The 16801-nt window shown below is 49.4% G+C and overlaps 1 protein-coding gene across 1 annotated transcript in view; it reads left to right on the top strand.

Annotated features, from left to right (window-relative positions):
- ttll5 (tubulin tyrosine ligase-like family, member 5) overlaps window positions 1-16801 on the top strand; it is a 156790-nt gene that overhangs the window by 14691 nt on the left and 125298 nt on the right. The window contains 7 exon segments of the mRNA XM_055640286.1: window positions 715-734; window positions 736-801; window positions 2898-2967; window positions 6549-6633; window positions 11733-11834; window positions 13359-13450; window positions 15512-15619. Coding sequence (XP_055496261.1) covers window positions 715-734; window positions 736-801; window positions 2898-2967; window positions 6549-6633; window positions 11733-11834; window positions 13359-13450; window positions 15512-15619 — 543 coding nt within the window.

Below are 16801 nucleotides of genomic sequence, written 5' to 3' on the forward strand. Positions count from 1 at the left end.
GCACATTAACACTATCCTACACCCACTGGGGACAATTTTTACATTTACCAAGCCAATTATCCAACAAACCTTTACGTCTTTGGTGTGAGGTAGAAAACCGAAGATCTCGGAGAAAACACACGCAGTTCACGGGGAGAACATACAAACTCCGTACAGAAGCACCCGTAGTCGGGATGGAACTCGGGTCTCCGGCGCTGCATTGGCTGTAAGGCAGCAACTCTACCGCTGCGCCACCTTGAAGAGAAGGGATGGGTGTGGTCGGGCAGAGAGCAGGGGAGCCTGCATGACATGCGGTGGCAATGCTCTGGCCCTTGGCTCATCCCTCTGGGTGAGGTCCTGGATGTCTCCACACCCTCAGGGCCCACCCTATCATCTAAACCAAACAGCATCCAGCAGGAACGGAGACCTATGTATTCTAGTGCGTTGGGGCGGTGCTGGGAATGTGAATGTGTTGGGGCTCTGGATGTATTCTGGTTCCGTGGTGCGCGTCACCCTTACCCCTCCCCCCCTGCTGCTCCAGGTTGGCTCACCAACACCTGGCCCTTCGCCAGCTGATTTGTCCATTTTCTCCAGAGAGGCTGGCTGGCCCACCGAGTAAGTCCAGCATTTTGTGTTGCTCGTTGGTATAAACCAGCATCTGCAGTTGCTTTTATGATATATTATCATTGTCGTTTATGTCAGAAATTGCCTAACGGTTTCAATGTTATTTTCAAGATGCACACACGAAGGATAAGGGGACCGTGGATTGTTTAAACCAGTGGCTTCTTCCCCCGGGGCCGTGGGGTCTACCTCGTCAGCCATGTAGGTGCTGTGGAGCAGGGTGGGTGGATGCTCACTCTGGTCCCCATCTCTTCCCTCTCTATGTCTCCCCCCCCCCCCCCCCCCCCCCCCCCCCCCCCCCCTCTCTTCTCCCCCCCCCCCCCCCTCTCCCCTCCCCCCCCCCCCCCCCATCTGTCTCCCCCCCTCCCATCTCTGAAGGCCCCCCTCTCTGTCTCCACACCTCCTCTGTCTCCCCCTCCCCTCCACCCCTCTCTCTCTTCCCCCTTCTGACCTTCTCTCTCCCCCCCCTCTCCCCCTCCCCCTTCTGACCCCCTCTGTCTTCCCCCCCCCCCCTTGGCCCCCCCCTCTCCCCCCCCCCTCTGTCCCCCCCCTCTCTCCCCCCCCTCTGTCCCCCCCATTGGTTGTCCCCCCCCTCTGTCCCCTCCCTCCCCCCCCCTCTTTCTCCCCCCCTCTGTCTCCCCCCCCTCCTGCCTTTACCCTCTGGCAAAGAAGATCTGTCTCCCCCCCTCTGCCTCCCCCCTCCTCCCTCTGTCTCTCCTTTCCCCCTCTGTCTCCTCCCCTCCCTCTGTCTCCCCCCCCTCTCTGTCCTCCTCTCCCCCCCAAATGACTCCCCCTCTCCTCTCTCTCCCCCCTCCTCTCCCTACTCTTAATTCAAATCCCCCCCTCTTGCCCTCCTTCCCTCTCTCCCCTCCACCTTCTTCCCCCCTGTATCTATGTCTCTGCCTCCCCCCCCTCTGCCTCCCCCCCCTCTGCCTCCCCCCCCCCCCTCCCCCCCCCCCCCCCCCCCTCTCCCCCCCCCCTTTTTTTTTCCCCCCCCTTTCTTGTCCCCCCCCTAACCTTATATTCCTCTGCACTCCCCCCCCTCTCCTCCCCCCCCCCCTCTCCTCCCCCCCCTTCTGTATAGTGACATCCTCTGCCATATCTATCCCTCTATCTATCCTATCTGTCTCCCTCCCCTCTATCTCCCTCCCCCCTTTCTCCCATCTCTCTCCTTCCCCCCCTCTCTCTGTCTCCCCCCCCCTCTCTCCCTTTCCCCCCCCCTCTCTGTCTCCCCCCTCCCTCCCCCTCTGTCTCCCCCCCCCCCCTCTGTCCTCCCCCCCTCCCCCCTCTGTCTCCCCCCTCTGTCTCCCCCCCTCTCTCCCCCCCCCCTCTGCTCCCCTCCTCTGTCTCCCCCCCTCTCTGTCTCCCCCCTCCTCTGTCTCCCCCCCTCTCTCTCCCCCCCTCTGTCTCCCCCCCCCTCCCCTCTGCCTCCCCCCCTCTCTGCCTCCCCCCCTCTCTGCCTCCCCCCCTCTCTGCCTCCCCCCCTCCCCCTCCTCCCCCCCTCCCTCTCCCCCCTCCCCCCCCCCCCCCCCCCCCCCCTCTGCCTCCCCCCCCCCCTCTGCCTCCCCCCCCCCCTCTCTGCCTCCCCCCCCCCCCTCTCTGCCTCCCCCCCCCCCCCCCCCTCTCTCTGCCTCCCCCCCCCCTCTCTGCCTCCCCCCCCTCCCTGCCCCCCCCCCCCCCTCTCCCCCTCTCCCCCCCCTCCCTCCCTCCCCCCCCTCTGCCTCTCCCCTCTGCCCCCCTCCCCCCCTCTCTGTCTCACATAGACGACTTGGGTGTAAGGGTGTATTGCCGTGCTGTGTGACTGCCAGTTCAAATATCTTTTAAATGTTTTTATAGCACTTGCCTCAACTATAGCTTGTTCCATCTACATGTTACCCCTTGTGTGAAGGTAGACAAAAGTGCTGGAGTAACTCAGCGGGTGCAGCAGCATCTATGGAGCGAAGGAAACGTCACCTATTCCTTCGCTCCATAGATGCTGCTGCACCCGCTGAGTTTCTCCACCACTTTTGTCTGCCTTCGATTTTCCAGCATCTGCAATCCCTTCTTAAACCCCATGTGTGACAAGGTTGCCCCTCAGGTTCCTATTAAACCATTCCCCTCTCAACTTGCTCTCCATCGCTGGTTCTTGGCTCCTGTCCTCTCTGTATGCCCAGTGGTTGTGTCAGTGCTTGACCCAGGGCTGCGATGAGCCTGTTGCAATTGTGGTCGTGTTGTCAGATGTAGCAGCATGCCTGTGAGCATGTGTTTGTTGTATTTGCTCAGCCCTTGTTGCTGATTTGTGTTTGTTGATGTTTCAGCCCAGCCAGATTACAGTGGATGAGAGCATCCTGGTCTCCCGTTACATCCACTCGCCACTGCTGATTGACGGTGAGTTTACTCTCCAACATAATACAGGTCCACCACCGATATCCTGGCACAGTGGTGCAGCGGTAGAGTTGCTGCCTCACAGTGGCAGAGACCCGGGTTCCATCCTGACTACCGGTGCTGTCTGTACTTAGTTTGTACATTCTCCCCGTGACCTGCGTGGGTTTTCTCCGGGTGCTCCGGTTTCCTCCTACACTCCAAAGACGTGCAGATTTGTAGGTTAATTGGCTTGGTATAAATGTAAAATTGTCCGTGGTGTGTAGGATAGTGTTAGTGTGCGGGATGGCTGGTCGGTGCGGGCCGAAGAGCCTGTTTCCACACTGTATCTCTAAAACTAAACTAAACTAAACGGTGCTTTGCCAGATTATCCATTTTACTGAATTAACAGAGATCACATAATAATGATACCACACTAAAGGGGCTGTCCCACTTGGGCGACCTAATTGACCAGTTTAGAAGAGTTTAGGAGAGTTTGAAAAAATGTTATGTAGAAGACCTCCTTCGACTATGTTGAAGACTGGCGACGACTAACTTTGGGAAAATTGGACACGGAATAGTGGAGAGAGAAGACGACCTCATTCGATCTCCTTCAACCTCCCTTTGACTATGATGAAGACTATTTACGACTACCATTGCCTTTGACTACCTTCGACTACCCTTGATTACCTATGACTAACATGCCGACCTACTACGACTAAACCTACGAGTAAAAAAAGTATTGATTTTTTCCATGGCGACCATTTTTTACTCGCGGGCATTTTTCAACATGTTGAAAAATACGCCGCCACCTAGCTGAGGCCTCGAGTACACGGGGACTATTCTCGAGCATGAAGGAGAGTTACAAAGACCTCCTACGACCTCGTTTCGACCATGCTGCAACTATGAGTCGAGGGCAAACTCACCAGAACTCGCGGATTAGGTCGCCCAAGTGGGACAGCCCCTTTACTCTGACCCACTAAAGATACCCCTTCCATGCCTCTAAAACACCATGGGCTGCTAGAAACTTAAGTTAACCAAATATTAAATGTGCTTAGGAAGGAACTGCTGGTTTAAACAGAAGGTAGACACAAAGTGCTGGAGTAACTCAGCGGGACAGGCAGCATCTCTGGAGAGAAGGAATGGGTGACTTTTTGGGTCAAGACCCTTCTTCAGGCTGAAAGTCACGGGAAAGGGAAACGATGGATATAGATGATGATGTGGAGAGACAAAGAACAATGAATGAAAGATATGTAAAAAAGTAACAAAGATAAAGGAAACATGACATGGTTAGCTGTTGGTTGGGTGAAAACGAGAACTGGTGCGACATGGGTGGGGGAGGGATAGAGAGAGAGGGAATGCCGGGGTTACTTGAAGTGAGAGAAGGTTGAAGCTAGGTGATGCCTTTTGGGATGTCTAACAAGGGAAGGACCTACACAGTGAATGGCAGGCCTCTGGGTAGTGTTGTAGAGCAGAGGGATCAAGGAGTACAGGTGCATGGTTCCTTGAAAGTCGAGTCGCAGGTAGATAAGGTGGTGAGTATAGAGGTTGGGAGGTCATGTTGCAGTTGCATAAGACGCTGTGTTCAGTTCTGGGCACCATGTTATAGGAAATATATTGTCAAGCTTGAAAGGGTTCAGAGAAGATTTACGAGAATGTTGCCAGTACTAGAGGGTGTGAGCTACAGGGAGAGGTTGAGTAGGCTGGGTCTCTATTCCATGGAGTGCAGGAGGATGAGGGCGAATCTTAGAAGTATACAAAGTCATGAGGGGAATAGATCGGGTAGACGCACAGAGTCTTTTACCCAGAGTAGGTGAATCGAGGACCAGAGGACAAATGTTCAAGGTGAAGGAGAAAAGATTAGATAGGAATCTGAGGGATAACTTCTTCACACAAAGAGTGGTGGGTGTATGGAAGTGCCGGAGGAGGTAGTTGAGACTGGGACTATCCCAACGTTTAAGAAACAGTTAGACAGGTACATGGATAGGACAGGTTTGGAGGGATATGGACCAAGCGCAGGCAGGTGGGACTAGTGTAGCTGGGACATGTTGGCAGGTGTGGGCGAGATGGGTTGAAGTTTCCACACTGTATCACTCTGTGACTGTAAATCAATATTTCTGGTTTATGAGGGGTTTTTGATTGGCGGATGGTTGGACAAAGTCTGGTGTCTTGCTGGATTATCTTTTTTATCCAGAGATGAAAAGACAGGAAAATGAGACAAGGATGGGAGAGATGTGAATTGTGCAGTCTGGTTGTACGTGAGTGTGGCTTCAATGTACACGTGTCTGGTTTGACTGGGTAGCACACAAACAAAACTTGTGACTGTATCTCGGTACAGGTGACAGTGATATACCAGTACACAAAGTCAGGTGTCAATACTCTCACGATGAACTGCAGCTCCACACAAGGCCCCGGAAATGGGTTGGAATCTTCTACTTCTCTCCCCCTACCAACCCTCACGGTCCCTCAGATCCACATCAGCCGGTCTCCTCTCCATCCACAAATCCAACCTCCGCAGTTTTGGGGACAGAGCTTTCTCCAGGGCAGCTCCCAGGCCCTGGAACTCCCTCCCCCAACTGATCCGCAATTCCGTGTCCCTCACCATCTTCCAGTCCCGCCTCAAGACCCATCTCTTCACCTCTGCCTATCCTTAGCCCCACGTCCCCCTCCCTTTTCATCTGTGCTTGAATTGCCTCGTATTGTGTTTTGAATTGAATTCTGTCTTTAATTTGTGTACTAGTCATGTCTCTACTATTTATTTCATTCCGCTTTTATGTTTTTCCTCTACTTGCTAAATTTTTGGAAGGTGTCCTTGAGACTCTTGAAAGGCGCCCATAGATAATATTTATTATTATTATTATTATTACTTCAGATGCTGAGACAAGTTGCCACTGCGTGCATTTAGATGTTCCGTGTGTTAACAAGAACTGTGTGACAATAGACAATAGGTGCAGGAGTAGGCCATTCGGCCCTTCCAGCCAGCTGATCATCCCAAATCAGTACCCCGTTCCTGCCTTCTCCCCATATTCCTTGACCCCGCTATCTTCTAGAGCCCTATCTAGCTCTCTCTTGAAAGTATCCAGAGAACCGGCCTCCACCGCCGTCTGAGGCAGAGAATTCCACAGACTCACAATTCTCTGTGAGAAAAAGTGTTTCCTCTTCTCCGTTCAAAGTGGCTTACCCCTTATTCTTAAGCAGTGGCCCCTGGTTCTGGACTCCCCCAACATCGGAAACATGTTTCCTGCCTCTAGCGTGTCTAAACCCTTAATAATCTTATACGTTTCAATAAGATGCCCTCTCATCCTTCTAAACTCCAGAGTATACAAGCCCAGCCGCTCCATTCTCTCAGCATATGATAGTCCCGCCACCCCGGGAATTAGTCTTATAAACCTACACTGCACTCCCAAAATAGCAAGAATGTCCATCCTCAAATTAGGAGACCAAACTGCACTCATTCTCCAGGTGTGGTCTCACTAGGGCCCTATGCAACTGCAGAAGGACTTATTTGCTCTTATACTCAACTCCTCTTGTTATAAAGGCTTTCTTCACTGCCTGCTGTACCTGCATGTGGCCACGTGTTAGTTCATGGTTTATTTTTGTACCTGCAGACTTCAAGTTTGATGTGCGGTTATATGTCCTGGTCACCTCCTATGACCCTCTGATGGTGTATCTCTACGAAGAAGGACTGACAAGGTAGAGATCTTCTACTGCATGCATGGATGGTGGATCACGTTAGCAACAGCATTTCACATCAGGCCCTTTCTCATGGCAAAAGTAGAGTCACCGAGGACAGAGAGGCCTTGTCTCTCACTCCCTGCCCGTCCCCAGCTCGTCCGCTGAAGACCCCATTAACAAGTTGCTGCAGCACTTGGCAGCAGAGAAACCAGAGCACTGTAGACCCAGTACTGCCCCAGTGCACTGCCAGTCTAAGGCACTGTCTAACCAACTACGCTGCCTTGACAGTGCAGGGCGCTGTATCCACACTGTCCTGGGTGCAGGGCCCTGTATCCACACTGTATCCACACTGCTGCACTGCCCTGACCACTGTTGAATCTGTCCCAGTGTGCTGGGACACTGGGCTGAGTGAATACTGACCTAGCGCTGCAGTTCTCACTGGGGACATCATGATTGTGGTACGTTTGAGTGTGGGTTGGATCTTTGCAGCAACAAAGCGTCGTGAAGTGAAATAAGACGGTTACTGAAAATGTGGAATGCAAAGGCTGATGTTTATAGTTTAAGAAGGAACTGCAGATGCTGGAAAATCGAAGGTAGACAAAAGTGCTGGAGAAACTCAGCGGGTGCGGCAGCATCTATGGAGAGAAGGAAATAGGCAACGTTTCGGGCCAAAACCCTTCTTCAGACTGATGTAGGGTGGGGGAGGGGGCAGGAAGAAGAAAGGAAGAGGAGGAGTCAGAGGGCTGAGGGAGAGCTGAGAAGGGGAGGAGACAATAAGGGCTACCAGAAATTGGAGAAGTCAATGTTCATGCCGCTGGGGTATAGACTGCCCAAGCGAAATATGAGGTGCTGCTCCTCCAATTTCCGGTGGTGTTGAAGTTTATAGCTTGTTCAACACAAGGTGGCAGCAGCGTTCAAGCACAGAGCCAGGAGTTCACCAGCAGGCAGGATAACAGGAATACCACAGCAGTGCGCTGCTGCTTTGGAGAAGGTTGGTTAAGGGCCTGCCCCACTTATGCAAATTTTTCAGCGACTGCCGGTACCCGTCATTAGTCGCAGCAGATCGCCGAAAAATCTCAACATGTTGAAAATCCAGCGGCGACCAGAAAAAGGTACGACTCTTTGGGTGACTACTCACGACCATGCAGGCGACATGTCGCGGGGTGACGCTTGTTTGGTCGTGAGTCGTCGCCCAAAGAGTCGTACGGTTTTCTGGTCGCCGCTGGATTTTCAACACGTTGAACATTTTTGGGGCGACCTGCTGTGACTATGACGGGTGCCGGCAAGACGCCGAAAAAAATGCGTAAGTGGGAAAGGCCCTTTACAGTATCCTGAATAACCAGGTCTGGAACATAGGCACAGAAACGGGCCATTCGGCCCAACCAGCCCATTCCAGCAATAAGTTTTCTCTTGGACCTCCTCCTTTTTCTCATCATCTAAACCTGTCAGTCTGATCCGCCATTCCCTTTTCCCTCGAGCTTGACCTGCTTGGCCTTTAAGTGCATCCGGACTCCTCGTGCTGACAACTCCTCACGGTAGTGAGCTCCATAGTTTCTCTTGCATTCGGATAAAGATGGTTCTTGTGAATTTTCTGTGGGATTTCTTGGTGACTCCTTCCTTGCATTGCTCTGCTTTCCCTCTTCCCCATGGTGGAAGAGTTGTCTCTGCAACCACGCTGTCAAAATCTTGTGTTGTTTTAAGGACCTTTAAGGACCTGACCCTTGTGAACTAAAGAGAAAAGAGATCCAACCTATTTGGCCTTTATTGAAGTCATATCCTTTCATTTCTGGTATTCTCTTCATAAATATTCTCTGTACCCTGTTCAGTACGTCGATATCCATTCTGTGCACAGGAAGGAACTGCATCAAAGATGGACACAAAATGCTAGAGTAACTCAGTGGGTCGGGCAGCATCTCTGTGGAGAAAAGGGATAGGTGATGTTTCGGGTCGAGACCCTTCTTCAGACTGAGCCTCGACCCAAAGGGTCTTGACCTAAACCGTTGCCTATTCCTTTTCTCCAGTGATGCCGGCCGACCTACTGAGTAACTCCAGCATTTTGTGTGTCTATATCCTCTCGATAATGTTCAGGGTTGTACAATGTACTCAGATGTAGACAAAATCAAGGATTGACAAAGGTTTAATCTCACTTTTCAATTGTTAACCCTGGCCTTTTGTTATGGTTTCTATTGTGTAACCTTGAACAATTGATATCCATGTTCCCAAGACACTTTTGTTCCCTTGAGTGTCAAGAAATCTCATTCTACTTCCTTCCAACATGTGTGTCCTCATTTAATTGTGTCAACATGCACCTCCTAGTTTGTCTGAACATTTACAAATCTCCTCCTTCAATGTGAATGTGCGATTCACCTCTACCCCATTGCGGACATTGGATTTTGTCTGTGGAAGTGATGCGCTACAATGCTGAGAATGCTGCACTCAGTATCTTTCCGTTTGCTTTACCTATTGTACGCGTTTGAACTGATTGTATTCATGTACGGAATTTCTAACATGCAGAACAAAGACTGAACCATCCTACCACAACTAGAGAGCAGTCAAAGGACTACTATCTACTTCATTGAGACCCTCGGACTATCTTTAATCAGACTCTACTGGCTTTACCTTGTACTAAACGTTATCGCCTTTATCATGTATCTATACACTGTGAATGGCTCGATTGCAATCATATACAGTGCATTCAGAAAGTATTCAGACCCCTTCACTTTTTCCACATTTTGTTACGTTTCAGCCTTATTCTAAAATGGATTACATTCTTTTTTTTTTATGATCAATTTACACACAATACCCCATAATAAAAAAGCAAAAACAGGTGTTTAGAAATTTGCAAAGTAATTAAAAAGAAATAACTGAAATATCACATTTACATAAGTATTCAGACCCTGTACTCAGTACTTTGTTGAGGCACCTATGGCAGCGATTACAGCCTCAATTCTTCTTGGGTATGACGCTACAAGCTTGGCACACCTGTATTTGGGTAATTTCTCCCATTCTTCACTGCAGATCCTCTCAAGCTCTGTCAGGTTGGACGGGGAGCGTTGATACACAGCTATTTTCAGGTCCCTCAAGAGATGTTCGATCGGGTTCAAGTCCGGGCTCTGGCTGGGCCACTCAAGCACATTCACAGACTTGTCACAAAGCCACTCCTGCATTGTCTTGGCTGTGTGCTTAGGGTCGTTGCCCTGTTGGAAGGTGAACCTCCGCCCCAGTCTAAGGTCCAGAACGCTCTGGAGCAGGTTTTCCTTAAGGATCTCTCTGCACTTTGCTCTGTTCATCTTTCCCTCAATCCTGACTAGTCTCCCAGTTCCTGCCGCTGAAAAACATCCCCACAGCATGATGCTGCCACCACCATGCTTCACCGTAGGTCTGGTATTGGCCAGGTGATGAGTGGTGCCAGGTTTCCTCCAGACATGACGCTTGGCATTCACGCCAAAGAGTTCAATCTTGGTTTCATCGGACCAGAGAATCTTGTTTCTCATGCCTTTTGGCAAACTCCAAGCGGGCTTTTATGTGCCTTTTACTGAGGAGTGGCTTCCGTCTGGCCACTCTACCATAAAGGCCTGATTGGTGGAGTACTGCAGATATAGTTGTCCTTCTGGAAGGTTCTCCCATCTCCACAGAGGAACTCTGGAGCTCTGTCAGAGTGACCTCCCTGATCAAGGCCCTTCTCCTCTGATTGCTCAGTTTGGCCGGGTGGCCAGCTCTATGAAGAGTCCTGGCTGTTCCAAAGTTCTTCCATTTAAGAATGACGGAGGCCATTGTGCTCTTCGGGAACTGCAATGCTGCAGAAATTGTTTTATACCCTTCCCCAGATCTGTGTCTCGACATAATCCTGTCTCAGAGGTCTACGGACAATTCCTTTGTATTCGTGTCTTGGTTTTTGCTCTGACATGCACTGTCAACTGTGGGACCTTATATAGACAGGTGTGTTCCTTTCCAAATCATGTCAAATTAATTTAATTTCCCACTGGTGGATTCCAAACAAGTTGTAGGAACATCTCAAGGATAATCAATGGAAACAGGATGAACTGAAGCTCAATTTTCAGTGTCATAGCAAAGGGTCTGAATACTGATCTAAATTTGATATTTATTTTTAATTACATTTGCAAAAATTTCTAAACACCTGTTTTCGCTTCTTCATTCTGGGGTATTGTGTGTAGATTGATGAAACAATAAAAATAATTTAATCCATTTTAAAATAAGGCTGTATCGTGACAAAATGTGGAAAAACTGAAGAGGTCTGAATACTTTCTGAATGCACTGTATAGTCTTTCAGCTGACTGGTTATCACGCATCAAAAGCTTTTCACTGTACCTCAGTACACGTGACCATAATAAACCTGAACCCTTCGTTTGTTGTCGCCCTTCATTGAAATCCCCCTTCATTAGGTAACAAGTACAAACTCAGAAATCATGTTCTTATTGTCAGAGGGAGTGCAGTGTAGGTTCACCAGGTTAATTCCCGGGATGGCGGGACTGTTATATGGTGAGAGAATGCAGCAGCTGGGCTTGTACACCCTGGAGTTTAGAAGGATGAGAGGGATTCTCATTGAAACAATATAAGATTGTTAAGGGCTTGGACACACTAGAGGCAGGAAACATGTTCCCGATGTTGGGGGAGTCCAGAACCAGGGGCCACAATTTAAGAATAAGGAGTAAGCCATTTAGAACAGAGATTAGGAAACACTTTTTCTCACAGAGAGTGGTGAGTCTGGAATTCTCTGCCTCAGAGTGCGGTGGAGGCAGGTTCTCTGGATGCTTTCAAGAGAGAGCTAGATAGGGCTCTTAAAAATAGTGGAGTCAGGGGATATGGGGAGAAGGCAGGAACGGGGTACTGATTAGGGATGATCAGCCATGATCACATTGAATGGCGGTGCTGGCTCGAAGGGCCAAATGGCCTACTCCTGCCCCTATTGTCTATTGTCATTATCTTATTGATGTAAATTAGACTTGCAACTTTTGCCTCCACAGATGCTGCTCAACCTGTTGAGTTTGTCCAACGTTCTCTTTCTTCCTTTTTTTTTAACATCTGTGTGTCTCTAAAATATGTTTTGTTGTTTTGTATTTGTGAATATAAGTGCAATATCTAATTTCTTCTCCAAGGTTTGCCACTGTGAAATACAACCGTGGCAGCAGAAACATCAAGAACCAGTTCATGCATCTGACCAACTACAGCATCAACAAGAAAAGCCGTGACTATGTCAGGTAATGACAGACTGCAGGTGGACACAAGATGCTGCAGTAACTCAGCGGGACAGGCAGCGTCTCTGGAGAGAAGGAATGCGTGACCCTTCTTCAGACTGATGTCAGGGGAGTGGGTGGTAAAGAGATAGAATGTAGACAGAGATATTAAGACTGGTGGGAGAACTGGGAAGAGGGAGGAGATGGAGAGAGAGAGGGAAAGCAAGGGCTACTTGAAGTTGGATAAGTCAATGTTGATATCGCTGGGGTGTAAGCTACCCAAGCGATATATAAGAGTTTAAGAAGGAACTGCACATGCTGGAAAATCGAAGGTAGAAAAAAATGCTGGAGAAACTGAGCGGGTGAGGCAGCATCTATGGGGCAAAGGAAATAGGCGACGTTTCGGGTCGAGACCAGGAAAGGTCGCCTATTTCCTTCGCTCCATAGATGCTGCCTCACTGGCTGAGTTTCTCCAGCATTTTTGTCTACCAAGTGATATATGAGGTGCTGTTCCTCCAATTTGCGCTGGGCCTCACTCTGACAGTGGTGGAGGCCCAGGACAGAAAGATCAGACTGGGAATGGAAGGGGCAGTTGAAGTGCTGAGCAACCGGGAGATCAGGTAGGTTTAGGCTGACTGAGCGGAGACTCTGAAGTCTGAAGAAGGGTTTCGGCCCGAAACGTCGCCTATTTCCTTCGCTCCATAGATGCTGCTGCACCCGCTGAGTTTCTCCAGCATTTTTGTGTACCTTCGATCTTCCAGCATCTGCAGTTCCTTCTTGAACACCAATTATCTGATCATCATTGAGGAGGCATTTAGACAGAAACACAAACAACAAGGGCATAGAAGAATGTAGACCATGTGCAGGTTAAATTGCCATCAAGTTCGCCATAGATATTGTGGTATGAAACACCTGTCCCTGTGCTGTATTGTTCTATGTTCTATGACTGGGATAGTGCAGGAACAGGCCCTTCGGCCCACAATGTCTGTGCCGACCATAATGCCAAGTTAAACTAATCTCTTCTGCCTGCACGTGACCTATATCTCTCCTTTCCCTGCATATAAGATCATAAGTGATAGGAGTAGAATTAGGCCATTCGGCCCATCAAGTCTATTCCACCATTCATAATTCTTCCTCTTCCTCTCCTTCCTAACCCCATTTTCCTGCCTTTTCCCCCATAACCTTTAACCCCCATACTATTCAAAATGGCTAATCTATCTATCTCGGCCTTAAATATATCCACTGACCTGGCCTCCACAGTCTTCTGTGGCAGAGAATTCCACAGATTCACCACCCTCTGACTAAAAGCATTTCTCCTCATCTCCTTCCTAATGGAACATCCTTTAATTCTGAGGCTGTGACTAGTCCTAGACTCCCCCACTAGTGGAAACATCCTCTCCACATCCACTCTATCCAGGCCTTTCACTATTCTGTATGTTTCAATGAGGTCCCCCCTCATTGTAAACTCCAGCGAGTACAGGCCCAGTGCCGACAAACACTCATTGTATGCTAACCCTGGGATCGTTGTGGTTGTTCTTTCTCCTCCAGCTGTGATGACCCAGAGGTGGAAGACTACGGGAACAAGTGGAGTATGAGTGCCATGCTGCGGTACCTGAAGCAGGAAGGAGTGGACACGGCTGGTGAGTGGCACCTTCATCGTGACGCGGGACCCTCCCCGGGACACCAGCTCGCCCAGTGAAAGCTGCACAGATGGACAGCTCAGAGAGGAAGACTTTGCTGCGGTGTTGCTGGGTTCAGGGCTCGGGGTGGGGGATGGGGGGGGGGGGGGGGGGGGGGGGGGGGGGGGGGGGGGGGGGGGGGGAGATTGCTGAGGGTGTGCAGATCCATGTTGGACACCAATTATCTGATCATCATTGAGGAGGCATTTAGACAGAAAAACAAACAACAAGGGATCAATAGACAATAGGTGCAGGAGTAGGCCTTTCGGCCCTTCGAGCCATTCAATGTGATCATGGCTGATCATCCACAATCAGTACCGCGTTCATGCCTTCTTCCCATATCCCCTGTCTCCTCTATCTTTAAGAGCCCTATCAATCTCTCTCTTGAAAGTATCCAGAGAACCGGGCTCCACCACCCTCTGAGGCAGAGAATTCCACAGACTCACCACTCTCTGTGTGAAAAAGTGTTTCCTCATCTCCGTTCTAAATGGCTTACCACTTATTCTTAAACTGTGGCCCCTGGCTCTGGACTCCCCCAATATCGGGAACAGCCCTGCAGGTCATGGGGGGTGAGAAGCATTGCCCCGTGGGAGAGAGGACATTCTATCCCAGACAGTAGGTGTGTACAATCTGTAGAGAGACCGGTTCAAGTCCACAACGTCCTGAAGGTGGCAACACAAGTAGATAGAGTGGTAAAGGAGATGTATGGTCTGCTTGCCTTCATCGGTCACGCCGTTGTGTACAAGGTTCAGGAAGACATGAGTTAGTTAGTTTATTGTCACGTGTACCGAGGTACAGTGAAACATTTTTGTTGTGTGCTAATCAGTCAGCAGAAAGACAATACATGATTGCTATCTGAATTAGAGTCCGATGAAGGGTCTTGACCCGAAACGTCACCCATTCCTTCTCTGCTGCCTGTCCCGCTGAGTTACTCCAGCATTTTGTGTCTACCACATGATTACAATCGATCCATTTACAGTGTGTAAGGGAATAACGTGTAGTGCAAGGTAAAGTCCGATCAAGGATAGTCCGAGGGTCACCAACGAGGTAGATAGTAGTACAGCATTGCTCTCTGGTTGGGGCAGAATGATTCAGTTGCCTGATAACATTTGCCCGCTTTATAGGACATTGGTCAGGCTGCATGTGGAGTATTGCGTGCAGTGCTGGTCACCCTCATTACAGGAAGGATGTGGGGGCTTTGGAGATGGTGCAGAGGAGGTTTACCAGAATGATGCCTGGATTAGAGGCTTTCAGCCACAGGGAGAGGCTGGACAGAGTTGGATTGTTTTCTCTGCTACACTGGAGGTTGCGGGGAGACCTGATAGAAGTTTATAAAATTATGAGAGACATAGATAGAATATATAGATAGAATTATTTCCTTCGCTCCACAGATGCTGCCTTACCCACTGAGTTTCTCCAGCATTTTTGTCTACCTTAGATAGAATAGACAGTGAGAACCTTTCTTCCTGCGATGGAAACGTCAAAGACGTTTTGGGCGCAGCTTTAAGGTGAGAGGGGCAAAGTTTAAAGGAGATGCGTGGGGCAAGATTATTTACACAGAGGGTGGTGGGTGCTTGGAACGTGATTCAGATTCAGATTCAATTTTTAATTGTCATTGTCAGTGTACAGTACAGAGACAACGAAATGCATTTAGCATCTCCCTTGAAGAGCGACATAGCAAACGATTTGAATTAAAAAAAATAAAAATAAAAATAAAAATAAATAAAAAAATAATAATAATAAGTGTCCGGGGGGGGGACACTTATTATTTGGTGGAGGCAGATGATAATGGTACCATGATAATGGTATATAAGAGACTATTAGATTAGCACGTGGCTATGCAGGGAATGGAGGGATATGGATCACCTGCAGGAAGATAACAGTTGGCCCTGACATGATGTTGTGGGCTGAGGGCCTAATGCTGCACTGTTCTGTGTTCATCACTGACCCACTGGTGGCCAGAGATTGTGTGTAGAAGGTGCTGGGAGTCCAGTTCTATCTGTGTCTCCTCTTCCCCTGCAGCTTTGATGTCTCGGATTGAGGACCTCATTATCAAGGCACTCATCTCAGCAGAAATCCACATCGCCGCTGCCACCAAGATGTTCGTGCCTCACAAGGGCAACTGCTTTGGTAAGTCTCCGTGTCACTTGATGGTCAGTCACGCTGACACCGTTCCTCAGAGTACAGAAGGAGGCTGATCATCAAACTTGGGACGTGTTCTCTGGAGCGCCAGAGGTTGAGAGATGACCTGATAGATGTCTATAAAATTGTATAGATAGGTAGACTGTCAAGTGTGGAAATGTCAATGAGCAGGGGGCACAGCTTTTAGGTGAGGGGGTCAAAGGTTAAAGGAGATGTGCGGGCTGCTTTTTGAATTCAGAGGGTGGCGGGTGCGTGGAACGCGCTGCCAGGGGCGGTGGTGGAGGCAGATACGATAGTGGTGTTTAAGAGGGTTATAGGTAGGCACATGGATATGGCGGGGTATGGATCACGTGCAGGCAGAGGAGATAGGTTTAATGGCATCATGCTCAGACATTGTGGGCCGAAGGGTCTAATTCAGTGCTGGACTGTTCTAGGGTCATCAAGTGTATGCTGGCTCTGTGTTCACACCCATCAATTCCATCCCCTACAACCTATTCCCCTGAACTAGGAGTGGTTTATACCAAAGATCCTATAGCGAGCAAGATAGATCACTCGACGAAAAAGACGTAACACGGTCATGGGCAGATTCATGGGTAATTTTAGGCCCCATTTCCGTAACCGGCGTCCGTCTCCGCACCAAAGATTCCATAGTGGAGCAAAGATAACTAGTGCGGAGACGGAAGCTGGTTACGGAAACATCCTCGTAAAAATAAAAATTCTTTGGTAAAAATCTTCTCATTTTCAGAATTTTAATTTATTAACACAAACTGTTCCTCCACAATGTTGATTACACTGTGAGTCGGGTCGGGTCGGGTTACGGAAATGGATGAAAAAAAGGCCCAAGTTCCGTTCGGTTTCGTACTACACGTCAGCCCATTGCATTTAGAAGGAGTGGTCTATCTTGCTCCGCTACAGGATCTATGGTTTACACTGACCAGTTACCACAGCCGCACCGCATTATGCCGCACAGTGCCACTAAGGCATGCAACTTGCTTTTCTTTGGCACTTAAATGATAGTGGTTTTGGAGCAGGTGGGAAGCCATGTTTGGTGCAGAGAGAGATTAAAGATGGCTGTGAATACTCCAGCCAGCTGGCTGGTTGCCAAGGGCCAGTTGCTTTCCATGGGTTCACTCTCAGGAAACCCGATCTGATGTCAGCGATGATGACCCT

This window comes from Leucoraja erinacea, chromosome 9 (genome assembly GCF_028641065.1).
Source record: "Leucoraja erinacea ecotype New England chromosome 9, Leri_hhj_1, whole genome shotgun sequence".
Lineage (NCBI taxonomy): Eukaryota > Metazoa > Chordata > Chondrichthyes > Rajiformes > Rajidae > Leucoraja > Leucoraja erinaceus.